At 32.0% G+C, this 27,613-nt stretch overlaps 7 protein-coding genes across 7 annotated transcripts; 3 read left to right on the forward strand and 4 right to left on the reverse strand.

Moving 5' to 3' along the window:
- Positions 1–2,911: 2,911 nt before the first annotated feature.
- LOC106106648 (cleft lip and palate transmembrane protein 1 homolog) lies at positions 2,912–6,649 on the reverse strand. Its single transcript, XM_013287269.1, has 3 exons — positions 6,392–6,649; positions 3,899–5,525; positions 2,912–3,427 (listed from the first exon to the last, which is right to left on the reverse strand). The coding sequence occupies exons 1-3, from the start codon at positions 6,500–6,502 to the stop codon at positions 3,252–3,254; spliced, it is 1,914 nt and encodes a 637-aa protein (XP_013142723.1). The 5' UTR covers positions 6,503–6,649; the 3' UTR covers positions 2,912–3,251.
- A 1,177-nt stretch (positions 6,650–7,826) lies between these two features.
- LOC106106627 (exportin-1) lies at positions 7,827–13,183 on the reverse strand. Its single transcript, XM_013287237.1, has 4 exons — positions 13,040–13,183; positions 9,741–12,729; positions 9,165–9,308; positions 7,827–8,740 (listed from the first exon to the last, which is right to left on the reverse strand). The coding sequence occupies exons 2-4, from the start codon at positions 12,630–12,632 to the stop codon at positions 8,594–8,596; spliced, it is 3,183 nt and encodes a 1,060-aa protein (XP_013142691.1). The 5' UTR covers positions 12,633–12,729; positions 13,040–13,183; the 3' UTR covers positions 7,827–8,593.
- An 863-nt stretch (positions 13,184–14,046) lies between these two features.
- On the forward strand, positions 14,047–15,347 carry LOC106106629 (uncharacterized protein KIAA1143 homolog). The gene is made up of 2 exons (XM_013287239.1): positions 14,047–14,448; positions 14,604–15,347. Exon 2 carries the CDS (start codon positions 14,637–14,639, stop codon positions 15,033–15,035), a length of 399 nt encoding a protein of 132 aa, XP_013142693.1. The 5' UTR covers positions 14,047–14,448; positions 14,604–14,636; the 3' UTR covers positions 15,036–15,347.
- A 365-nt stretch (positions 15,348–15,712) lies between these two features.
- Positions 15,713–16,563, reverse strand: LOC106106628 (transforming growth factor beta regulator 1). Its single transcript, XM_013287238.1, has 2 exons — positions 16,312–16,563; positions 15,713–16,031 (listed from the first exon to the last, which is right to left on the reverse strand). The coding sequence occupies exons 1-2, from the start codon at positions 16,393–16,395 to the stop codon at positions 15,807–15,809; spliced, it is 309 nt and encodes a 102-aa protein (XP_013142692.1). The 5' UTR covers positions 16,396–16,563; the 3' UTR covers positions 15,713–15,806.
- Positions 16,564–16,797: 234 nt separating this feature from the next.
- LOC106106675 (menin) lies at positions 16,798–21,991 on the forward strand. Its single transcript, XM_013287296.1, has 5 exons — positions 16,798–17,458; positions 17,639–17,864; positions 17,972–18,266; positions 18,421–18,570; positions 18,710–21,991. Exons 1-5 carry the CDS (start codon positions 16,901–16,903, stop codon positions 19,200–19,202), a joined length of 1,722 nt encoding a protein of 573 aa, XP_013142750.1. The 5' UTR covers positions 16,798–16,900; the 3' UTR covers positions 19,203–21,991.
- Positions 21,992–22,112: 121 nt separating this feature from the next.
- On the forward strand, positions 22,113–25,797 carry LOC106106716. Its single transcript, XM_013287352.1, has 4 exons — positions 22,113–22,318; positions 22,393–22,589; positions 22,687–23,890; positions 24,343–25,797. The coding sequence occupies exons 1-4, from the start codon at positions 22,242–22,244 to the stop codon at positions 24,506–24,508; spliced, it is 1,644 nt and encodes a 547-aa protein (XP_013142806.1). The 5' UTR covers positions 22,113–22,241; the 3' UTR covers positions 24,509–25,797.
- A 273-nt stretch (positions 25,798–26,070) lies between these two features.
- Positions 26,071–27,613, reverse strand: LOC106106584 (glycine-rich protein DOT1-like; the record flags this gene model as incomplete). The annotated part of the gene is given in 3 exon segments (XM_013287185.1): positions 26,071–26,386; positions 27,238–27,294; positions 27,578–27,613. Coding segments are annotated over 3 exon segments (359 nt in total), but the record flags the coding sequence as incomplete, so codon positions are not given.

Consider the following 27,613-nt stretch of genomic DNA (forward strand, 5'->3'; position numbering starts at 1 on the left):
GGGCGGGGGCAGCGCGGAGGGCGAGGCCGCACGCAGCACCTTTTCCTATAGTGGATCTGACTTCGACTCCTTTGATTCCTTCTCGACTACCAGTACCTCCTCCAGTGATAGCCGGGGATAGCTCCGTCATCGTCGTGCAGCTGGACCGCGACGTGCTCGCACAGGTACAAGACACACGCTTCAAGCATCGAATACATCGTATCACATATAATACATACATAAAATCTTACTAATATTATAAATGTGAAAGTTTAGATGGATGGATGGATGGATGTTTTTTAGAATTTGTAGCCTAAACGGTTGAACGGATCTGGATGAAATTTGGCATAGATGTAGAGGACAGTCTGGAAGAACACATAGACTACTTTTGTTTTTAATTCCTCGTGGACGGAGTCGCGGGCGAAAGCTAGATATTACATAAAATATTCCACTGTCTACTATTCTTGTAAGATCATGAGTAGTCATGATCTTAGTTTTAACAGATATTGTATTTGTGAATTTGATTTCACCAGGATGCAGAAGCCCGGAGGCCGCCGACGCAGTTCGGAATGTCGTCGGGCGATGCTGAAATCGCGGACTCACTTCTACATTCTTTCATTCATGATTTGATGTAACTTTGTAAAATATTGCGTTAATATTCATTATAATGTTATTAAGATAAAACGAACATCTCTGTCTGCTCCCCTAGACGACGTGCGTGATGTTATTGTCTGAGACATATAAAGATTCAATAATGAGGTTCAAATTCGCTTATTAGCGTAAACTATCTTCTACCCCGAGCTTAATCTCGGCGGAATAGTTAAGAAATATTAGTAAATTCATTGAAAAATTTACTGATATTTTGTAACTGTGACCGCCTGTACATATCGCAATACAATTTGAGTTTTCTTGTTTGCAAGTAATTATTGTGGTTCGTAGAACCAGATTTATTGTTATATCTTTGTTAATATGTTAACACTCTGGCCCAACTATATTAATAATGCAATAGTATAGGTGATCACAAATTTGAGATAGACTGAATATAACGTATTTCGTGTTTGGTTTGGGTGATATTTTTTGTTTTTTATTTTATTATATACCAATTCACGATTCACCTACAAAAAAACCTTTCTGTTATACTAAGTACCATAGTTTTAATTGCATTTAATATACAATTAAATTTTTACAACAAATGAATACATGTGATTTGATCGATTATAATATCAATTAGTTATTGATTAAAAATAAAATGCCATATAAAATGACCATAGATTATAAAAACTAACGTAGTGGCGTAAATGCACGTATAAAGTGTTTTAGAACATTTGTTTATTTATTGTTCACTGCAAAATGCTGTAGAATGCACTGTGCATAAATAAACGACTGTAAATATATTATTGTTTCATTGCTCTATTCATATCTTTTCCTCATCGTTTAAATAACCTATTACCCCTATTCTAAAATGTACTCATTGATATATGTTACTCCAAAACTCACAACATACATCTGAAATGAAAAAGCGTATGTACAGACACAACACTTTATTGATATTACATTTAATTTAAACACGCTACTTTGATTAAAATATAGTTTAAAGTTAAATATGTACTCGCATGACATTCATTGTGCAGTATAACGAAGTAAATAACATTACATACGTAACGACAAAATCACAAACACTAAATACACAGGAATAGATCGAAAAATATTAAAATACACAACAATAGTATGAAAACAGATAATATTCTTCTAATTATAAATAAAACAATTTTGTCTTTAATAGTATAACAAGTATGTTATTCTTAAAAAGCTGCAAAACAAAACTACAACTCGCCATTACTATTGACATTGAAAAATAAGATTTAGCTATTTATTCAATAAAAATGAAGTTAAACTATTTTTTTATTTAGCTAATATATGGTAATTAAATAATTAAAGTCCATTCAAAGCATTTATAAATCACATGACCATGACCATTATTCAAGGTATACTTAACAGCATTATTTAACTACATTTTAACATACATAAATCACAAATAAAATTTTACTATCTCAAAATATTTAAAATTACATAAATAATAATACTTTCCACCATATAAAGTGCTTAGTATAACAAATATTCATAACCGGCACTACACTGTAACTACCATGAGTGTTAAATAGGAAATAGAGATATGAAGATACCAAATATCCACAATGATTTGAAAGAAAATAAGAATTATTTTAATTATAATGACAATTTTAATATGTTTTTGTACATTGAAAGTAGAAACGGTAATGGTAACTGTACAATTTACTATGAAATTCAAAATATTTTTAAGAAATGTGAAACGTCGTTGGGTATAGACGGCGACTACACTTAGATCAAAATGAAACTGAACCTTCAAAAAATCGCAAATATCTTAGAACACGAAAAATAGTCTGTGTAATTATTTATCATATGCTCAATTACTTTGTTTTCTAAAGAAATCTGATAATTTTTTTGGAAAAAATCTCGAGCCCTTAGTCTGTCCCTTCACCATAAATCCCCCAATAGTAACTACGTACTAATTTAATTAGCTAAATTTAAATAATACAATTAATAAGATATTCAATATTGAGCAATGAGAAGGAAATAAATGGTAAAAATCTAGAATTATGAGTAGTTAAAATTGAGAATTAAAAAAAATCTATTAAATTCGTTTAAAATGATTGTTAATGGTGGCTAGCATGTCTATTTAAAAAAATATGAATATTTGTAATGGTTCCAAATTTGAAATATGTAATTTAAAATGTTATTTACTGAGTTTATGTATGCTAACAAAAGTTGAATACAACCTGTGAAAAATAATGAAGTATGTATAGATGTAACCAAAGTGATGAATTGGTTATTTAATAACACTTTAAAAATTAGCTCTGATTCTGTGAATAAAGCTTAAATAAATAGTAAATAATGCATCTTTGGATCATTTTATTTAGTTTGAATTACTCACATGTCTGTACTTTAAACATGCAAGTCAAAAAGATTGCTGAAATGCCTATAAATCGTCAACTATTTGATATCTTTAAATACATTATTACAAAATCAAAACAGCATTACATTAAAATTAAATTACACAACATTTTATTAAGGTTTAATACAGATTATGTGGAGGTCAGTTGCAACAACCAACGATGCATGTACCTGATGCACACGGCATTACAACAATATAATTTAAAAGACAAAATATACTACTTCTAGTAAGTAGTTACATGTTTTTATAATTTTAACTAACTATCAGAAACAAGCACTATTTAATCATTCTTCTTGTCACCGGGTTGTTGAGTTTCACCTTCGGAAATCGCCAAATTACCATTTCCAGATTCGTTCTTTTGCTGCTCCATTTCTCCAGAAAAGCCAAATTCATTGACTCTCTTGTGGTCGACCTTGTAAATCCAGCGCTGGTATAAGAAAATGAAGAACACAATATCTGAAAATAAAGAATATGACTTAACATATAACAAACTCTAGACTGTGAAATCTTGCAACTAATTTCATGCAATTTGATCAAATCTGGGCATTCAACAAAACACCCTTAGATGTAATAATGTGAGACTCTGACTTATGTGCAACAGTCAAGAGATCTTAATCTATATTAATTAGAAAGAGGAAGACTTGTATTTTTGTATGAATTGGAATAACACAAAAACTAAGTAGCCAAGTGGCCAATTTAAAAAAAATATTTCCTATTAAAAAAGCTATGTTATCAGTGAGTGACATAGGCCATATATTTTGTTTTTAATATCAAGGAGACAAAGTCAAGGGGGCAAGCAACAACTAGTGTATTGGAGAGTACTTATGACCACTCTATTACTAAGTATACCATGGAACAGAGGATTTTGGTATGCATTGAAAAAAAGTGAACAATTTTCATTTCTCTTTTTTATAAAAATACACTTACCATCTCTGAAGCAGCCCAAACGGTACATAGTTGGCATTTTGATAACAAATGCAAATATATCATCAATGAATGTATTCAGGAATTTGTAAGTCATCATACGCCATGGCAAATGTGCCACAGACTTTAATTTGTAATTGATAAACAGCTGTGGTGTCATCATAATAAAACCAAATGTCAAGAGATATCCATACATCATGTTCAGAACGAACGAGTACCATCCCTTGTGTTCTTGATACAACAGTGAATATACACCATAACCAATGAGCAGAGGGAAGCAAGCCCAACTTAGATATCTAAATGCTAACATGTCATATTCTTTGGTACTTGATTCAATATAGGAACCTTTGTCTTTAAATGTCAAAGTGGGTATTCCAAATATAAGTTTCTCTCTATTTAATTTAACATCCATAACTTTATTGATCTTCCAAATTTCAATCATCAAGCCAATGAAGCAAGAAATTCTGACCATTACATTAGTCTCATTGTCCAACACATACAGAAGGACCACTGTTGATTGGAATACATTAAAGAACACTGATCTAACTGACAAACCTTCCAAAGATTGTCTATTGTTCCAAAACTGAATGTCATTCTTGAATGCTAATAATTCAAATATTGAATGAAGTACAGACACAAATATGGTCAATCCAAGTAAATATGGAGATGTTTCTAGAAGCAATTCTTTTACAGTGTCTTGTTCCTCATCCTGTTCCTCAGCACCCAATGCAGAGAACACACTCAGTTTATCTCTCATCGCTTGGGCGGTGTACAATTGCCATTTGAAAAGACTCAATGGTTGGTAAGTCAGTTCCAAAGTAAGTTTTGTTGTTGTTTTATTTATAGGTACATAATCACGCATCATATTCCAATAATCATTTAACAGTACAGCAGGTTTGTAAGATTTACCATCAGGTGTAAAGTAAATGAATTCATCAAGTGGAGGTGGCACACTGCCCTGCACCCAGTTGGTCTGATCAGTAACAAGATTGATTGTCAAATTAGGATGCCAATGTGATACAATCTCTTCCTTCATTGTCTCTGCCTTTATTATTTCTTCTTCTGATTTTTCTGTTTGTCCAGTTAATAAATTATGAGTTTTTAGGTATCTCAATTTTTTGTACTTATTCAACATTTTCTTGCTATATGTGATAAAGGAACCTGCATAATTGTTTTTATCTTTTGGATTTGGTGATTTGCCCGAATGTACTATATAAGTGTGAAGGTAAATAGAGCCATTATTTACAAGTGCTTTTGAAGGTGTTATTTCCGTTGAAAATGAGTATGTGCCATCACCATTTGGACCGCCATACCAGTCACCATACACAATATCTGTTTGCTTCCAAACAAATTGCAACTCATGAATGTTGTTCAGAAATTCTTTCTCAGATATATAACAATACATATCTAAGACTGTCCCATTGGAAAATATATTTACAGCTGGCACACGAGATGTTCCAGTTCCAGCAGGACTCTTGACATCAGTTTTTGGTGCAAAAGAATAATGGAACAATGATGTAATGAAATAAACAACCAGAGCTCTCATAATTAGTGATTTAGTGATTGCAAAGAAAGACTCCAGTTTTGTTGGCTGCATGCGACGCCGTTGCTCATCAACTTGTGCATTAAACTGGAAAAAAAATATTTATATCTACACTCTAGAATATTTAGTAATACAAGGAATACACTGATTGACCTTCCTACCCACAGTTTACTGTTTAAATTAACAATGTTGGAACAAAATAGAATTTTGGTATTGTTTATTTGCTTTTTTTACAAAAATCCATATTATCAGAGAAGAAACCTTCATATTTGAGGGCCATTTTTTTATTTTGATGTGTGTACTTGGATAATTATCAAATATAAAAAAATAGCAGCCACAATTTTATCAGGTTAATCACGTAAAACAACAAAGTCAAGAAAATAGCAAATAATGTATATCACTCTTGTTTAAGTGTGCCCTATAGATTATATGCTCAGAACAAATTATTTGCAATCTGATAAAAATTATAAGGTAACATGGTAATTTAGTGTGTAGCACCATTGACAAAATGTTCTGTGACCTAAAATAGATATACATAAAGTAAATAGAGATGCAAAATTAACAATTTTGAAGTAACATAATTAATAATTTTCATTTTATTAGGGGATATACAATTCTTGAAGTTAAAATACTGCCAGAGACCTACTTTCAAATACATGGCTTAAAGTAAAAACGATTAATTTATTCTATAATTTTACCTACCATAATCTTTGAAATGATGATAGCATTTTTTTCGCAAACACGCAAATGTATAGAAATCAAACTTGGCATAATTAAACAATTGAGATAAAATAAATTTGCCGTAATTAAGACTCACAACTAAAGATTTGTCCAATAGAGATAAAATTGTTAAAGTAACAATGGTACAACAACTTGAGTCACATGAGATTCCAAATAACACAAATATTTTCTTCTTCCATGTATTTTATTTTAATTTGAATAAAATTACTTACATCAACTTCTTCAGAATTCGGTCTACTTGATTCATTGTTTCTGTTATCACTAGAAACCAACCTATTTTCACCTGTATCACTTGCAGATACTTCTTCGTCCACGTTAGCCATTTTTTCTTTTAATTTAACTTTATAAAATAAGGAAAATCACAACTGAAACCTCAGGACATACAACTGTATTATAATTGAAAATAAAATCAATTTTTACTCCATGCCTTCATATTGGAAGAATTGGCAATTGGTAAATGGCAGATGGCAAGCAACTAGAGATGGGGTAATGAGTAAGTGAGTGAGTGTTACAAAATGTAGATCTTTTAACAAGACCAAAGATATGTTTATTCATTTCAAATATATGTCTAAGAATACAGTAGTTTATTATAAAAAGTAAAGTTATTTTAAAATTATAGTTAAATGAAGTTATTATATACTTACAATATGAAATGGCAAGTGATCAACTTCAGACTTGCGCTCAGTGCTCACTCGCTTAGCTAGAGAAAAACATGGAGAGCATATTTAACAAATACCTTATGAGAGACAATGTTGCTATATATTATTATATTGCCAAATTTCTCAATAGTATATGTTTAAAAAAATAGTATTAATAAAAAAAGTTGTCATTAGGACCTTAAATTGCAAACGATATAATTTCTCTGCTTAATCCTAATTGCTCTTAACTTGATTAGTTCAGTTCAAAATTTCAATTGAGCTACTAAATAAAAGAGTGATATAAATCACCAAGATACAAAAGATATGTATCACTCTTTTCTTCAAAGTGACTCATTTTGCCATCTCTACCAATCTCTACGAGCAACCAAATGCCAACAGTGTTACCATGTTTCCAGATTATTATCTAAGAATGAAATATTTTGTTGCGTTGTAATGGACTATATCCTTTATTACTATAATACATTGCGTTTCAGATATAGCAAAAATTCGGGCAAAACATCAAAGGAAAATCGGCAAAAATAGTAGAATTTTGTTAAATCTGGTCACGCTAGAACGTGTTGCTATAGTAAATATATTGTTGTATTAGGGTTGTGCTATAGCCGTTTCATGACGTTTACATATCGATATCACGATCAACCTTTAAATCAAGCTTGGCTGGGCTATTACCATGAGCTTATTTTGCAAATTAAAGTTTTTACAATTTATATAGTTCGGAACACAAACAAATATTACCATTACTGCGTGATTGCCACTGTAACTAAAAAGGGAAGAGAGAGAAAAATGGAATTTTTTTCACTCATTTTTTTATTTTTCATACAGGGAAATTTAAAACAAATAGCGAAAAATACGGATTCAAATACCAATTCCATAAGTATTTAAAAGTATGGAATATATACCTGATATAAAAAAATAAGTAGACTATGCATAAACATCTCTGCTTGTAGTACCAATTAAATACACCATATGTAACATAGTGATTGAAACACAATTTCTTATTTAACTGTTTATTGAAAACACAAATTGAAAGACAGTTAAGCGGACCCAAAACGCATTCGGAAACCCACCAAAAATGGTTATGTTACTAAACCATTATGAAAGTTAGTTCAGATAACATTTAATAATAAATCATAAGAAAAAATGTTACTAACAGCGATTCACTTACAAAGTTTTTCCTAGAACCTACTCGATAATACTCAGATTCTGTAGCGATTATGTTGAAAATTCCACACTGGTTACCATCACAGTCATCATCTTCTATTAATTCTAGAATATTTGACAACAAAAAATGTTAATGTCCACATTTATCATCAGGCAATAAACATAGACTGATGCGAGTTCCTGTATATCTATGTTTAATAAAGGCCATATGATTTGCCTTGTGCTAGTTCAACACACCTTATTTGAAAAGATTTGTGCTATAATCTTTTCACTTGCATTCATCATCTAGCATTGTTCCAAGCGACCTTTGTACAACTGGCATAACAAGGTACTGTTCAAACTGCACAAGAAACAGATCAATTTAATGACAACAGTCCACTTAACACATAATTCGGAAATGTATTTCCAGCAGAATAATCAAATATCAATTTTTTCCAATTAGTTAAAAATAAAATTTGGCGCAATACTTTTAACACAAAATTATTAATAATCATATGAATAAAATGTGCAATTGTTCTTATTTCATTTTACTACAATATTTATGCTAAATGTACTGTTATTATTAGCTTATCAGACCTGAACACTAAGACTACTTGATTAATCTTGCATCTCTTCAGGCAATTCGTGAGGATTGAGGATGCCTGGAACAGACAGTTGCACCCTCCTCTTCTCTTCTTGTGCTTGACGAAGAGCAAACAGCCGCTCCTCTAAATACAGGTCACTGTCATCTTCACCAGTATATTCCTGAAATGTACAATTTCTTATTTAATATAAACATATTCTCAAAAGAACACAAACATGTACACATTAGTCATAAATTGACATTGTTGCTACTTTTATACACTACTTTACTTCTTGTTAGATAAAAGGTTTATGTGAGTGTCTTTAACTAAAACATTGTATAGCCCACATAACAACTTATTAACATAAATGTAGTAATCTTTTTTTTATGATCTGCAATTATATCGCCTCTCTGTCATCATAAATTTATTAACATGTGATTGTTTTTTCTTAACTGGTTGATGATGCCAATTAACTTTACATCTGCAGTAACTATTACTGTTATTAAACAACATATTATTGTTATTAAATACATATTGGAAAATATAGTTTTATATGTCATTGAGTAAAACAGAAAATTTCAGTAGTTAACTTGATGAATACTTACACGAATCTGAACTAGGAAATCTCTTAGATGGTCTTTGAATGCTGGAATATCTTGGTCCAAATTAAACAGTCCTTCCACAGTTATTTTTATCTGATTATCAGACAGATGAGGGAATGCAGTTTTCAGTAGATTTGCCACATATTCCTAGAAAAAATAAATAGATATTTAACCTACTGTAGACTTTACACATACATGAACTCTGACAAAAACGTTGATTACAAACAGGATTATTCCATAAATGTAATCCAAATCATTTTCATAAGTAGAACATAAACAAAAACATAGTAAAATATAAGTAAATACATTTAATTTTATCCAAAATACTCAAAAACAAAAGGTTTTTTTATAGAAGATTAGGAAAAACAAACAGTGGATTGCCTAATTTTAATTGATCTGACATCTGTGGACATCCGTAACGCCAAGGGAACCGAAATTGCGTTGCCGGTTTCTAAGGGAAGAGGAGTACACTACTTAAAGGCCCCTAAGTTGTAAGTGCGTGGATATACTGCTGGGACAGAGAAGTCCAAAATGGGGCTGTGCAAGGAAAAAAGTAAAAAAAGAATCAAAAATAGTTACCTGTATGTACAGAACATTATCTGGAGTAGGTCCCAGAGGAACTGTGACCCGGCCAGCCTCCACTAAGGAGAAAATATATGCCAAAATAGTGGCATGCATTGTCAGGCCGGCACCATGTGACGTGTCTGTTACCACACTGAACACATGTTCTAAAATATCACACAAGTATGTCTGGTAGAAGCTCTGTGCAGCTTGAGGATGTTGCTCAACATTTTGGAGTAATCGGAATAATATTTGTAGACCAGTATCAGCCACATTTCTCATTGTATGTTTAAATGCCCAAATTATGGAATCCAAAACTAATTTAAACTGTGCTGGTGGTATACTCAGGAATGCTTTGAAACAATGAGTATTAACTGCCTGCAGCAGCAAGAAGAATTCTGTTCTGTGCTCTGGATATTCTTCAAAGTCTTTGTTAATCATCTCTAATGTACATTCAAAAACAGCATCAAAAATTTTTGGTACCTCAGAAGTAATATGCCCTCCAAGTTTATACACTATAGCAGCCATACAAGAGAGTACCTCTGGTTCTCTCGCATCAGGTACAGCTGTCCTCTGATAGTCTAATAGAACAGCATCAAGAAGAGGTGGAATGAAGTTTTCTAATACCATACTATTATCTGTAGACCGGGAAACCCAACTTGCTATCAATTTCAAAGTCTCTTTCTTTATTATTCTCATGTTCTTAATAAGGGGCTGTTTTGTTACTGCTACTCCATTTAAAGTGATAGCTTGACTGATATTTTCAGACATAACCTTGTAAACATTAAGCATGTCTAAATATATTCTTCCAAGTTGTACAACATAGGGATGTCCCAAAGCACGACAAGCACGTACATTCGTCTTTAGAATACTCACTAGCTGTTTGACAGCCTCGGCATCTTTTAAAACATCAACATTATGTGATGCTTGAGATATTATATCATCCCACACTTGATTAGGAAGAACCATGTACCTTTCAATGAGCTGTTCTTGAGCCACCTGGTCTACCTGTGCACTTATCATGTACCCAACGGCTTCATACACAGTCTGTACTTGCAATGGTTGCAAATCACAAATTATCGAGCTGATAGTACTTAATATTTCTTCAATAAATGGGCATGCTTCCCCTACTTGGGTGGTGACAAAATGACGACGACATTTTAATGCTATTTTTATGAAAGTATCACAAGCCATATCTTGAACACCATCATGAGTTTCATGCATAAACTCAAACAGTTTGTTTACAACTGTTTTCAAAAATTTCCAATGGGCTCTCAAGAAACGTGGATATTGCCCAACGACATACATAATGTTACTGGCAATAATGGCTTTGTTATCTTTACCTTTTTTCTGTTCACATAACCCCAAAAGATCTTTAATCACAACAACTAAGAACCGTTTTTCATCTTCTTCCATCATAGCTCCAGATATTGATCCAATAGCCCAGCAAAGTGTATTAAGGTTTTTCCATGACCATTCAGCTCCATTTACTTGATTTTGTAGTTTCTCTGTCATGATACGTTCAGTATCTTGGTAATCTAAATGGGTAAGGTAAACAAGTGTTTCTCTCATATTTTTATACAAATTTATTGAATCAGTATCCTTCATAAATTCTCTGACAACTTCACCATTTTCATTTTCCACAACAAGAACTTCTTCTGGTCTTGCCATTCGAGATATCATTATATAACGAACACTGCTAAGCACATCGGCATATAATGCTTTCCGACCCATGCTTTTCCCAAGGCTATATAGTCCACCTGAATGAGAACATGGTGCTATCTTGTACAAATCAGTAGCCAATGCATTCCAAAACTCTAAGCAAATTTTAAAGATTTCTACCTCTTCTACTTCTGAAATCAATACAAGGTAGCGAAGAGCATCCATAAGGGTATTAGTTAAACCTCTTCGCTCTATAAGTTGTCCATGCTCTTTTAGATAAGTACAAAGGAAGAGGGCCAAATTTTGTATGAATATTTGTTCCTGATCTCTACCATTAGCATAGGCTTCTCTAATGTTGGTATTACGGGGCAGCATCACCTCCAGTTGCTCCATTGTTTGCACCAGTAGGGCTACAAATTGGTCCTCATAGTTGCTGACAGTCACACCAGCTATTTCAGTCAAACAACTTAATGTCACATTACGGAACATTGGAACATTTAAAAACTTAAAGATTAAAGTGCTTATCAATTTCATTTCAAATATGTAACCAAGAGGAATCCAATTCAAAAATCTTAGCAAGGTATGCAGAGTGGCATCAACCAATGGTGCATTTTGTGAATTTTCAAGAACAAACTGACAAAGTTGAAAAATCTGGCTAAACTCAGAACACATAGTATCTTTGAGATGCTTAGCTTTTGTTTGAGTTAGTTGGCCAGTGCTGAAAACAAATACTTCTTCACTAAGCAGCTTCAGTATCACCATGTTGTTTTGACAGAGACTCTCATTTGTCTTTGATGCTCCAACAATGTCACTTACAAAAGTCTCCCAGTTGTGTGGCCATTCTCTCTTTAATACTTGTATTAAAATCATGTTAAGTTTTTTTAAATACACTTTATTATTTTCCATGGTTGCTGGGTCTGATGAGTTTTTAATTATCAATCCAACAATGTATTTTTTGATACCTTCACACTGATTTCGTGGCAAAACCTTCCATCGTGTTTGTATAACCTGCTCCAAAATTTGTAAAGCATAGTATTTAGTTTCTTGATTCTGGGAAAATTCCAGTATTGTGTCGACTCTAGTCCAAGCGTCTGGATGCTCCTTATGTGCTGTAAGAATGTCTTGTGCAATACGTTGTTGTTCCCCAACAGACGAATACAAGCAGCCAACAATAGTATCCAGTAAATTAATATCTAATTTTTGATTAAAGTCCAAAAGCTTGGTGGCTTGCTGCTCCAGTGCTGACATTTTTATGTTTATATTAAATTTTGTTTTGATTTAAAACCCTTATGTAAAATCAAAAACTTACTGAATTATTCACATTCATTCCATATAACATGACATACTGAAAGAAATAAACGTACAATTAGAAAGGGAAAAACAAGCTATAACCTATAAATGGTACTTAGGTGACTCCAAAATAACATTGACAATATTTAACATGGAAAACTCTTCAACATGTATGAGTTGTACCGTTTAGCGACAAAAACAAATACTTATTTAAATAAAAAGCATTAATAAATCAAGCACACACCCCGTACGATTATCAATGACGTTTTTGTCGAAATGTACATTTGTGTTTTAAAACGACTCGAAATATTTAATGCCACATAACCATATAACATATTTTATTGAATATACATGATATAACTCACCATCAAATCTATTTTGCGGCGTAATAAACCAACTGCACTTCCATTCACACTAATCCGTTGTTTTCGTGAAGCTTGAAAAGCTAACATACATGTCGTCGTTAAGTCTATGCACAAAACATAGATAATTGATATACTCTGTCAGTACACGGCTCAACAGACAGACAATGGTTTTAACTTTTCTATATTTATATTATGACTGTGTAAAATACTAAAAATCCTTAAATTAATGATACTTTAAATGCTTTACTCTTATATTATAACTAATATTTAGTTGTAATTAAGCTTTTAGAATCTACCCTTTGTTTTTAAAGGTTCAGTAAGAGCTTCAGAAACTAAGAATAATCACATTAAAAGAGCGATTCAAGTTAGAATGGTACGCCTAAAAGGTAAACCCGTATTATTTTCTAACATAATGTAAACTAAAGATATTGTGTAAAATTAGTACAAAAATGTCTTTATGCCTGGGTAACACTAAGCCAGTTAGTAAAACAATGGAGCTGAACTGGACTGGACTATGTTGACATTAGTGTTTACGGCCTTAGTTTCGGTTTAGGCCAAAATGTAACCGAAACTCGAGTGTTCGTGTATTTTAATCGAAAATTTTATTTTTAAGAAACAAAGAACTTTGTCTGTTGAAAATTGTGGAACAGAAATTACAACGCTTCGGATCCGTCGATTGACAACACAGTATATACATACATTGTTAAAAACACCCTAAAATTCACTACATCAACGTAATCTTATGTGTTTTCGGAAATGTGACTTTCGGTTTCGGTTGCGGCCGAAACAGAAAATAGTACTGAAAGTGCGGTTTCTTTTTTTTTTCGGCTAAAAAAAACAGTTGGGGTCGGACACTAAAAAAATACACTATTTGTCATTAACTATAGCTCTATCCAGCTGTCCTTATTCCGACTTCAGAAGTATATACTTTTAATTATCGACAAATATAAACTTTTACAAATTAAAAACTGCAAATATAGTCACTGGAACCACTTTTTTTCCCAATTTGCATTCCAGATAAAAATTTCCAATGAGCACACTTGCGGACTAAAGACCCAATTCGTCTCAAAAGTAAAATGTTACGCCTGTTATCCGGCTAGCATGCTCATATGCTCACTGTCACATGTGTATATACATTATGCCAGTTGCACATCTGTACTGATTTTCAGTTCAACTGGCTTACTGTGTTAGTGTAATGTAAAACTGTCTACTTATCTACTCTTTGTTACTATATGGACGAACTTCGAGTGTTATTGATAATTTTATAGTTTCTTGCATTTTCTTCAATCGTTTATAATTTTTAACATAAATACTACATTTTACCTGTTAATTTAACAACTGAAATATAAAGGTTTAACAGATATATGTGAATAATTTAAACAACTCACGATATTGTTCATATTTTAAATGTAAGTACAAAATTTAAGAGTAGAAATCTTCAAGTGTTTATGTTATATTTTCGTACTTTTGATGAATGATGATCTTAGTCCAGTATTTTATCTTTTTTGTATTTTTTTAGTACTAAATTGTTTTTAGTAGTAATCAAAACAATAAAACTTTTCAGAATAAGCCGAGTTTCGCGTTCGCACACAAAAAAATGAACCGAAAAAGAAATGTTAGCTACATCAAGCCAGAGGATCCTCATTTCCTGAAAATGCTAAAAAAAGAAGCAGGATATGATGATACAAATCATAAGTTTGATAAACTAGAAAATAAAGATGAGGATTTTGTAGACGATGAAGAAAGTGAAAAACCTCAGGTTGTTGTTTTAAAAGATGGAGATCTCACTGCAGAAGAGGCAGAAGTTGAGACTAAGAGATTAGAGAAAGAAAAGAATGAAACTAAAGCTGATCTCAGTCAAAAGGTTATTTTTCAAGCTAAATTAAAACCCACAATGTTGCCTGATAGTAAGAGCCAAAAAAGAAAAAATAGGGTGAGACAAAAACCCAGTAGTCAACTTTTGTCATTTGCGGGTGAAGAAGATGTGGGTGAATGAAAATGAAAAAATGATGAAGTATATTTTTGTTGTATCTCAATTTTTTGCCCAAACCTTGCACTTATTGCAGCAAAATATGTAATCAATTTTGAATTATAATATGTAATCATAGCTATAATTACCATTATCAGTGTTGTGTGTAGTTTCAAAACATGTATATTATATAATACCTTAATTATTGCAAACAAAAATATTGATAACACATTGTTTCAATTCAGTCTAAATAAGCTGTTTTTCTAATTCATAATGTAAGATTATATTATCTTTAAAATGTGTACTTTATAAAAATGTATGAATAATTTTTAGTTATTATTTAGTTTTTCATTTTACCAAAAACATTCAGTCCAATGAAACTGTAATTGATTAATGTGTTGAACTGTAATCAGTTATTGTGATCATTCAAAGTTAATAGAGGTGTTCACAATCAACAATTGTGATTAGGTCTTATTTGTATACCCTTTAGTGAAGCTAGCCAAATACCAATCATGTTCTCAGGTGAAACCTGAAGTTAGCCACTCTCCAAAAACAGACCATCCAAAAATAATGTAGGGCCAGATTTAAAGATGCAAGCAAGAATGGGATATATGGACCAATTTGAAGAGAAGTGGCAGTGTAACAGCAGAGGATTAAAATATCAGCCTAGTTTTTAATGTCATTGCTGTATGCAATAGGAAAAATAAACAGTCTATCTTGATGTATTTGAGAATGAAATTAAACAATGTTTTATGTCTAAATATTGAAGAAAGTACATATAGATACTTTTTGATTGGATTAACTTAAAGCACTAGATATGTTCTTTCCGCCATCTTCAAGACTTCGTCTTTTCTTAGGTTTGGCTTTTGAACCATTATGTGTAATAGATTCAAATCTACTTTGTTGTGTTTCAGATTCATTTTCTAATTCAAGTAACTTGCGCAACAAAAATTTTCGTTCATCTTTTACAATTAGTATGTTTTCTTGGATTTTTGCCACTTCATCACACAATGCTGCGTTTTCCTAAAAAAAAAATGTTTTTGAATACCAATTTAAGAAATAGCCTGTACTATATCCAATATTTAATGATGTTTTGGGTAAGGGTTAAGGTTCTACACAATCTTACTTATACTATCATAATAACCTTCACGGTAAATTAATTTTGCTGCTGTTTTATAAGTAAATAATAAGTTAGGTACTCAAATTCTTAAGTATAGCAGCAAATTTCTCAATGTCTATTCATGTACTTAAAGGAAGGAAATTATTGTACTTATCATAAAAAGAAGACCTTGATGAAACTTACTATAATTAGGCTTTTAATTCTTTTTTTCATATGTTTATATTTCTTATGATAACGTATAATACGGTTCTCGTTGGTACTGTTCATGTGATCAATTATTTAAACCTTTTCAATAGTAGTCCATGAAAATATCTATTTAGAAAAATGCAATTTTGAAATGTGAACAGTTTGTTGCCAAAAATAGTATTTATTTTTGAATAAATTGAACAAAGAAAATGTTCAAGCCAGTTCAAACTTAACGCGAACTGGCATTTGTCTGTCAAATTTTGACATTGACGGACACCCTGAATGAAAGATTAAAAAATTAAAAAAACTCATGGTTTAGTTTTGGTAGTTGGTTAAAAAGATCAGAGTAGTATAAACCAATAGAATCATTAATCTTATTAGAAATCAACATTAACTAAGTACTTATTGAGAACATTTTTAAAACATTTCTTAACGTCGATTAGAAGCTTAAGTCTTTGGTTTTGTTTTTATGTTATTCCTTTTTTATATTTCGTCTGTGGCAGCCGGCGTACTGAAATATTGTTGTGTTTTGTGTATGCTAAATAAATTTATTTCTGCAATTATTATAAATAATGTAATATAAATAATGTCAAACATTTCGGAATATAAACATTTTTTTCCTATAGACAGCATTAAAAAAGTTTGTACTATTTTTGAGGAACAATTGCGCAGTGAAAAAGAGCCGGACCTTGCCTTGTTTTCCATAATAGTTGGAGCGGTGGAAAACAACTTAACAAATGTGAAAAACAGCGATAAAGATGTTAATTTGGCGACTAATAAGTTTGTTAAAATGAAATTCCCTTCTATAGAATGGGAGGAAGTGAAATCTCTATATGATCGTTTTGTTTCTTTGATGAGAGCAGGTGTTGACGCAAAGTTACTTAATGGGGAATATGCTACTCGTGATTTAGTTAAGCGAGTAGCAGATGTTGTATGGAATTCTTTGACTCGAAGTTATTATAAGGACCGGGCCCATCTTCAATCAGTTTACAGTTTTTTAACTGGAAACAAACTCGACTGCTTTGGTGTTGCTTTTGCAGTTACGGCGGGATGTCAAGTTTTAAGTAAAATGGATGTTCATCTCGCACTATCAGAAGATCATGCTTGGGTTGTGTTTGGAAAAGATGGCACAGATACAGCGGAGGTATTTATGTCTAATTTTAAATTTGTAGTGAAATAGTGGGGCATGGAATCGGTCTTCTTGGCGATCATTGGAAAATCGTCTACCTGTGTTGCTTGAAAAATAATGTTTATAGAATATCTAATGTAAATAAAAATGTAGTAATTGGGCAACTGTTCATTTTTTGCAAAACTTTGTTTATAGGTTACATGGCATGGTAAAGGCAATGAGGACAAAAGAGGCCGTTCAGTGGGAGATGGTGTTTCAGCTCGGTCATGGTTGTATGTGGCTGGGAAACCTGTTGTGTGCACCCGCATGATGGAACTGGCTGCATTAGTATCATCTATCAATCCAACTTTGACACCAACAATTGATGTTCATGAAGTGGCTCAAATGCAACATAGGCTTCTCTGGCTCCTGTATGATAGTGGTATGTTTATTATCTACATTAAATTATTTGTATGTTACTGAAATTGTTCATGACAACTTAATGTAAAACAACAAAATCTTGAATTATTATGTATTGGAATATTTTAGGTCATTTAGATGCATATCCCATGGCTTTAGGAAATCTGGGAGACTTGGATGAATATATGCGAATTTCAAATTGCTCGGAAAGTACAGAAGATACATTGATATTGGAAGAAAATGGTAGTAGACCTTTAAGGCCGGACTCAGCAACTTTATATATTCAAGCTATTAGATCTGCGAGAACATATTATGATGATAGACATGTGTATCCTTACACATTTCAAGGGGGCTATTATCACCGGCATAAGATGTACAAAGAAGCATTTAATGCATGGGCATGTGCTGGTGATGTTATAAGACAGTAAGTCATTTTATTCAACAACATTAATATTTAAATATTAATACTGACAATGTACAGCTTATTTATTTACTTTTTTAAAAAAACATGAAAATGTCTTTATGAATAACTCATTTTTTTTAATGAAATAATAGGATTATTATGTTTTTTTTTTCAGTTACAACTATTCACGTGATGATGAAGAAATATACAAGGAATTTGCAGAAATTGCAAATGAATTAATTCCACAACTGATGAAAGCTGAAAGTTCAGGACATTCAGCGAGGTCCATTTTAAAAGATCCAGAATGTTTTTCATCTTTACTAAGGTTTGTTATAAATTAGTCATGTTTTTCATAACTATTTATTTGAAACAAAATGTTCCATTTTCCTTGTTACTCACGAATTGAGAATGTATGAATCCCTTTTAAACTCACTTGATAACTAATTCAAATATCTTAATTCAAGATTCTATGACGGCATATGCAAGTGGGAAGAGGGCAGTCAAACTCCCATTCTACATATAGGTTGGGCAAAGCCTCTTGTTAGCACTATATCTAAATTTGATGCTGAAGTGAGGGCACAAGTGCAAATCATATGCAGCCCAGACAGTGAGGAGCCAGAAACACCTGAAGCAAGAAAAAACAATGATACTGAAGACACACATGTGCAGAAAAATAACGATCAATGGAATAATAACTCGGATAACATAGAAATGAGTGTCCGTGAACAGCTAACGGCCGCTGTAAACAGTAGACCACGTGTTACATTGTACAGTCACAAAATGGCTGCATTAAAGCCTTTATTGCTAGCTGAGAGATTAAATACACATGCCTTACAGCTTCAATTAACTGCCCAAAGTCAGCTGCAAAGGCCCCCTGCACCAACTAAGAGAAGAGATGATGATGATCATACTCCTGCGCCAACTGCGAGAGCCAAACGCGCACGCCGAGAACGCTAATATAGTTTAAAGCAGGTAAAAAATAAGCACAATTCATTTTCGGTTAAAATAATGTATTTTCCTTAAAGTTCATTGATATCTAAACAATGTTTAGCAAAAATGTCAAAAACAATATTTTGCTAATTATTTAGCAAGTTTTATGTTTTTTTGTGTTAATGACTATGATTACAACTGTCTGTCGATGGTAATATGAGGTTTTAATGTGACATACTAAGATAGTAGTAGAAAGAAAACAAAGGGACAAAAATAACAAAATATTTTCTATATTGTTATATTGAATGGACATAGGTGGGCGATTTTCATTCATGTTGTTTCCTTTGAAAGAATTCATATGAAATAATGTGAATAAATATTAACTTCACACTTTAACTAAACCTTAGTGTAGGCCAGTGCTGGACACCGGCCTCTCCTATTTTAGGCTTTAGGATTAGTCAATGGCCTTAGAGTGTGACTATATTGTATTGCTAAACGTAGTTAGTCTTGCAAGCAAACCAGTGGGTGCTACTGGCCATCTCCAGCTTAATATAAAATTTAGAGTGTAAATGTAAACTTTTTAAAACATTATTTTTTATAAAATTATTGCAACATTATATCTCCCAACATTTTACTTAGTAGTTGCGTAATTTCCCCACTGTGATAAATAATAACGTGTTTGATTTGTATTTTATTTTATTATGAGATAAAAACGTTTTTTAAACTAATTACATGGCAACAGTGCCTTATGTTGCTGAAAATTTACCTCCCCTATTTCCATGAACAATTTATATAGATTGAAGTAATTTTTTTAATAATTAGTACCTATTATATTTATTAATATTAATATTTAACGATTTACTTAGTAGTAGAAGCATGACAATCTATTAGTATTTAAAAAGTTAGGATTAAAAATCGCAAGTCTATTATTGCCATATATACAAAATTGACAATGACTTTGTTACTTAAATTAATTCAATCATGCCCATGTTTGATTAAGAATATAAAATATTAGACTTTGAGGCCCCTTAAGCCCATTACAAACGCTTAGAACTGTCAGAACTGACCGTCTGTACTGGACTTTAATCACCCTATATTTACAATAGTTTTTATATTCCGAGTCAAGCTATAAGTGCCGCCTATCAATTAATTTGCATATTGTTTATTTTGGCCCAAACCGGTCTTTTGTTATTCAAACTGAAAAGTTGTTATAATAGCATAAGTAAATATGAGTGAGCTTTGCTGAAAAGTTTTGATTTTTTTCTAATAATCGATTTTTTTTTGTAACTTTTTTGCACTTGTTATAACTTGTTCCAGTTAAAACTTGGTTGTTAATCCCATTAACCTAGATGGTTATTTGTCATATTTTTATTGACTTCTTAAATGGTGATAGTGCTGACATTCCGCACATTTTCCACACTTGAAACTTATATTTGTAAATTTCTGTGATGTTAAATATTATAATATACGCGACAAGTCTAGGTTTGTATGAGAACATGTTCGCAACCGCATTGTAGTGAGAATAAAAAAAAACTGTTTCTCATTTTGGCTGTATTGCGACTATCGCATAAGCATTTGGGCTCATAAAAAATCATAGATTCGTGTCGCGTGTAAATATTGTGAATGTACTTCAAAGGGGTTGCAAAAGACTGACGAATGGTAAATTAACATTCGTTCGATTTGGTTGTAATGTACAAAATGCGTTCAAATTAATATAGAAAATTGTTGTTCTTATTAGATACCTTTAAATATTTTTACTCTATGAACTTCTTAGGTCTTAGAGACAAGTGAAAGTACTTAACTCTAGGTGTGGTGTAATCCCACTAGCGCATTTAATTGTGAAACTAAGTATTAAGATTAATATTTTGTCCGCAATTGTTAGAAGTTTCAATATTCCAAAGAAGTAAAAAGAATATTAATAAAAAAAAGTATAATCAATCATTAACTTATTCTGATATAAATGTATGACATGATGGGTGTAAGATTATTAGATTTCATGCATTTTAATAATTTTTGTGATAAGTTAGTTGTGTAGTGTTAATTTTAAACTATGTTTGCATTTATGACTTTAACACATGTGTAATATGATTACAAATTACTAATATTTATGAGCATACAATCGATATTTTATCAATATTTTTTAGAGAATCGAAATTTTAATGTTGTTACGTTACAACCATCATTGTTTTATTTTCCGTATATTCTGTTACGGATATATGTCCCTTATGTGTACAAATGATTGATGATTTAATAATAATGCATTGTTTGTTAGTGTTTAACACTTGCGTAAATTTACTGGTATGAAGCTGGTTTAAAAATGTAATATTTTAATAAATTTAATAAAATAATTTGTTGTATTTTAATTTTTTTCTATCACCTTCCTCGTAGTTCCTTTTCCACGATCTGCGTGGTTCTACGGTGTTAATAACAACTGATTGTCTACAATTGCAAAGATACACTGTCTGTTGCTGTTGCTAAAGTATTCATAGTCCGTACAAACTCGTACGTGCGTATTATATAATTTTTTGCATCAATATAAAGTTTTTCATTTATCCAGTGCAACATTATTGTACCAATAGGCATAAAACTTACTAGCTTAGTCGTGACTAGTGTCTAATACTATAAAGCCACTAGTCAGAACTCTCAAAAATTGAGGAATTGCTTGATCCCTTGCCAATTTTATGGGATGGGGGAAATTAGTTGTACTTTGTCTAGTGGTAATTGGTAATCCATAACGTCGAGCAACCACAAAAGCATTGTATTTGCTATCTTCTAAAATAACAGTGGTTGAAACAGATTTAATATCTTCGATCGAACAAAATTACAAAATACTTTGAACTTTGAATTACCATAGATACAGAGAATATTATATTCTATGTTGTTGACCCATAGAGCTAAATAGACTGTGTGTTTTCCTCCCTCCCCTCGTTTCCCTCGTTAAAGTTATAAAAAGTTTTGTGACGTGTATGTTTTGTTTCTGATATGTCTAGATTTTAAATATTGCGTTGTAAATAATGGTGTCAATGGATATAGTTAGCATTAAAATTAAATCATTTACATAAGGATATGACAGCGCATTTTAATTTAGACGAAGTTGTTAAACACATAAAAACTATTTCAGATAATAATCGTTGTAGAGTTTGGTAAGACTTGTTTTGATTTCGCAAATAGTTTGCTAAAACTACGTTTTGAATTCACATCTGTTTTACATTTCTAGCGATAAACTATCTGGCGATAGACTGCGATACCCTTGCGGACACACAATATGTGGCGAATGCGTATTAGTAACTGATGAGTGTTTAACTTGTACTACATCTTCGAAAACACAGCCTGCGGTTGACCTGGTTCAGGGGCAACTTGTACAAAATGTTTCAAATCTTCTAACTACATTTCAAGAAGCCTTTAAAATAGATGGTAAATATCTTTAGACATTACTAGTATTGATATATTAAATAACATTGGTTAAATCAGGTATAACAGACGTTTAACAATACAATATTCTTATTTGCAGTATACCGGAGATACAGACTTTCTGAGAAATTGAGAATTGAAAATCAATTATTCCCGGAATGTATTCAAGCTTCTGCAAAATATTATAACAAAAGGAGGAGTTCTAATATCAGAACAAGTGATGATAAAGAAAATTTATTATCATCATTTTATGCTGGTGAAGAATTAAATAAGTCCTATTCTACAACAATGAACACCAGAATAAATTTAGTACAAAAATGGCTTGAAAAAAATGAAAAAGTGGAAAGACCTATAAGAAAGCCATTTTCAGATGTGAATGTAAATAATTCATATAGGAGCAATACAGAAAATAAGATCAAAAAAGGTCTTAAAGCCCATAATCAAGAAAACAATTTAAATAAGAAATCAAAGAAAGTAAACAAAGATAGGAACATTTCTAAAACTAAAAAAAAATCAAAGAATGTGTCAAGTCCATCTTTGCTAGACTATTATAAGAATGAAACAATAAAAAATAAAGCCAAGCCAGAGAATATACTAAATTTTGACAAAAAATATGATATGTCATCAAAAGTAGTTAATGATAATAAGTATGAAAATAATACTGATGTTGAATATATTGACACTATTGTTATAGAGGACACACAATCACAAGTTGTTGACAAAGACAGAGATGCATGGCTAAAAGTTGTTGAAGAACACAATAAAGAATCAAATAATTTTAAGGACAAACTAAAAAGCTCAGAACAAATACTTTTATCTGAAACTCAAATTGAATTAATACCACCCAGTGTTAATAATAAAAAAAATGTTGTTTATTACAAAAAGGCTTACCTTTTTAAATCATGTCATTCCTGTTTAAGAAATGATGTCGAGAGTGTTAGAGCAGAAAATCAGAGGCTAAATTCTAATGTATCAATTACTATTAATACAAACAGTATTTCAAGCACTATTAAAGTTTTAAGAGATGATGAAAATTTTAATAGTAAAGTAATCAAACACTCAATAGAAACTCAGACAGAGGATTTTAATCACATATCCCCTTCGTATGAGAATATTTCTAGTCCAGATTTATTTTTAGATGATGTAAAAAAACTAGAAGACATTGATAAAGAAAACTTGAATGATAAAGACATTGGAATAATTGATAATTCCATTTCTCATAACATAAATGATTCCGACAGTGATGATATGGAATGTAGCGGTCCAATTAAAGTGTCTGTGGATGTTCACAGATCTAATGACACGTAAGTTTTTTTTATATAATATAGGTAGTAATCAAGCAGTCACCTGATATTTGTACTTATAGGCATTTGCAAATAAATTTTTCTGTTCCATCATTACCTTTAGCCAAAACATCGTGACATTTGGCGACTTTATGGTACCAGTGCTGTAAGCACAAGTGCATTTTCATATGAAAAAATGGCAGTGCCAAGCAAATGTAGATCATTTTATAGTTCTGTGTTATATGCCTCATATATTCTTACTAATATAATCAATACGAAAGTTTAGGCGGATGACCATATATCTCAAGCATGAGTCAATGGATTATGCTGAAATTTGTCATACACGTAGAACTTAGTGTCATAGAACACCTAGCTTACTGATTCAGTTTTTTTAAGGAAAGTATGGAGTAATGGGTAGCTAGTAATAAGATAAAATTGTGTGTGTTTATTTGTGTTTTTCACAATTTTCGCAGGGAGGGTATTCTATCTACGTTAGACTCTGCAGATTACCATTCCCGAGTGAGGCGGTCAGCGCGTCGGCCCACAGTTGACAGCAACAATTCCTCGGAAAAAGAAAATCTGGAGCCAAACAGGATTAAACGACGAAGACTAGGCAAGAAACACGGACTTAAGAAATGATGGATTATTATCTTAAAAAAAAATCCTGTTACATTACTGATTTTTCTTTGGGCAATAAGAAGTAGACCCGTTTCATGAAAAGAGTTACATCTTTAAGATCTCTTAAAATATGTAACTCTTTTCATCGGATGCATCAGAGGTGTTGTACATATGTAGTTCTATTATTGAGTATGAAAGAATAGCAGGTTTTATTACTGTTTAATATAAATAATTGAAGATTTTATTAAACAAACTCGAATATAATTTAAAAATGAGAATAAAGTGATTGCAGAACAGCAGACTTATTGTCATAGTTGATGTTTTGATTTCAAGGTATCTTATTCTTTAATGGTCAAATAAAATGTTTACATGTACCATTGTTCCCTACCTCACCCTCTGTATCGCAGACTTGTTCAAGTAAGCTCTACAAATGATCATATTACATTTTCCTTGTATTTTAGTTTATAACTATATTTCTATTAAATTAATTGCAGTCATCTTAAAAAGAATCTAAAAAGGGTTGAAATTTGAAAGAGTGATGTTTTATAAATTTTTGAAAAAATTCGAATTCACTACTTTTATGATGTTACTATCTTGCGCCCGTGATTAAATTCTCGTTACTCGTGACTAAATTAGTGTATTCAGCGATTTCATTCAAAGACATTTTATTTTATAAAGTGATTTTTTTTTCTGATTATGTAAAACATTGATAATTATAATTTTAGTATGTATATGTATTTATTTGTGATAAGTTAATACCAGTAATTAATGTTTTAAGATATACTTTTATTATTGATTTGTACTTCTTATTCTAATCCAAAACATAAAGTTTGTAAACAGTTTAAACTACATACTTTTATGTAAAAAAAATTTTATACATGTTTCTGATGAAATGTGGTCCATTTACCTTAATTGCATAGTACAGCTATGTACTAAGATATGTTTTCAGTGTCATTTACAAACTTTATGTTTTAAATTAGAGTAATGCTGTATGTATGTTAGCTGTATGGTCTGTACAATCAGTAAAAAGCTGGGATGAAATCCCAGTTATGAAGTATGATTGACCAATAAAATGGTGATAGAATCACCTGTCAACTTAGTTTTTATGGACCAAATTTAGGTTTAAACATCGCAATAGTTTTAATTTTTGCTCTTCCGTTGATGCTTTTCGGCTTTGACAAATTATTTTTTTTATTTATTTGTACTACAGAGGCATAAATTAAACCAAAAAGCAAGATCATCGTGCTTTACTTTCTAGGTGTAAGTTGTATTGTTAAGTTGAACAAATATGTTGAAATATATATTTTTTTTAATAAATCTGTCATTTATTTACACAAATACCTTTTCTAGTTGATAGAGACTCAATTTACTTCCGTTAAAATAAGCGTCGCGGACAATTCAGTCACTAAATATGTCGGTTTTATGGTCAAGAGACGATAAGAAACAGCTATAAGATGTTTCAGGCTATATTGACGGTATCAACATTTTTGTTAACTGTTTAACAAAATATGTTATGCGAGATCGATTAACTTTCTAGAGTCACCGTCGAGTTGGGAAGAAAGGGTCAATATAAAAGACAGTAATATGTTGATATGTTAAAATATATTAAGTCGAATTTGTACTATAGAGAAGATCACCACCAGCCCGAAGAGCCGCCGCCGCTGGACCAGCCTCCGCCACCGCCGCCGCTCTTCCAGCCGCTACCACCGCCGGACCAACCTCCGCTACCACCGCCGAGTTTCCAGCCGCCACCGCCTCCTCCTCCGCCGAGTTTCCAGCCACCTCCACCTCCACCGCTTGACCAACCGCTGCTACCTCCGCCGAGCTTCCAGCCGCCGCCTCCGCCTCCGCTAGACCAGCCTCCGTGACCGCCACCGTATCCACCGCCGTAGCCGCCGCCTATAATGTAACCGAACATGAAACTGCTGCTCTATTGCAATCTTTACTAAGAAAATATTAAGTTTTTTTATTACTTATCAAAGGCGTTCGAGTTCAATATTCCGTATTATTTTTTCGTTAACCAAGCATATTATGTTTCTAATATTAGAACACTGAATACATTAAGCAATCATACAAAAGGATATTACGTTAAACCTTGAACCCAGCAGTAATCACGGCTTTACAAATATGAGAAAAAATATGGTCGATTTTGGCGCGTAATAATGGGCATTGCATAATCTATACTGATGAGTGAACGGATGACCCCAGTCTACCGCGATCTTTTGACCTCTCTTGTGTACTAACTACTAACAATTTTATCCGTGATCAAAATAATTATTTCCGAAGTATTCTACTAATAAGCATGTTTACTTTAAATATGTTATTTTAATCTATATTTGTAACCGCGAGTTTCCACTGTCTAATCTCTATTATCTCTGTTTTTCGAATGAAAATAAGGGAGATAACATTACGTTCTTGTACTATTAATAAGGCAGTGAAAACTTAAGGTAAGATTTGCAAAATGTCGGGCGTTTAAGCTCCACCGACACGACCTAGATCATAGTTGTGACTGTTTCCTGTATTACAGCAACCTAAGCTTTCTGAAGATAGATCGCCAGTACTTGTGCAGTGCGCTCCGTTAGGTAACATCCATACATATTTATAGAACGCTTTACGTATAAACACGTTTTATAGCAATTTATGTGGTGATTTAACGATAATGTCTCTGGATTGGAGACCCGACTTCCTTTTGACAACCTTATAAAAGTTTTAAAATGTAACTATAAAAAAATCTTATTCATTTTTCTTACCGAATCCGCCGCCACCTCCACCTCCGCCGGTGGTGATGATTTTGATGATTTTCACCTCTGTAGATACAAAAAAAAATGTAATACGTTTCGAAATTGAATTTTATAATTAATAGAAGGTTGATGTTCACCTATATTAAGACTTGCAAGATAAACGAAACAGAGTTACAAAGCAATAATAATTCACAAATTGTTGACAACTAACCTATTGAACTGGTTGAAATAGAATATGAGTCACCATTACACCACGATCAATCCATCATTATGACACTATTAAATTATCAGAATTAAGGTCCAAACGCTTGAATGTCAATAGGGGGTTGAAAAGAATTGTATTCCTTACGTCCACCACCGCCGTGTCCGCCTCCGCCGAAGCCGC

The sequence above is a fragment of the Papilio polytes genome, unplaced genomic scaffold (genome assembly GCF_000836215.1).
Source record: "Papilio polytes unplaced genomic scaffold, Ppol_1.0 DF822178.1, whole genome shotgun sequence".
Lineage (NCBI taxonomy): Eukaryota > Metazoa > Arthropoda > Insecta > Lepidoptera > Papilionidae > Papilio > Papilio polytes.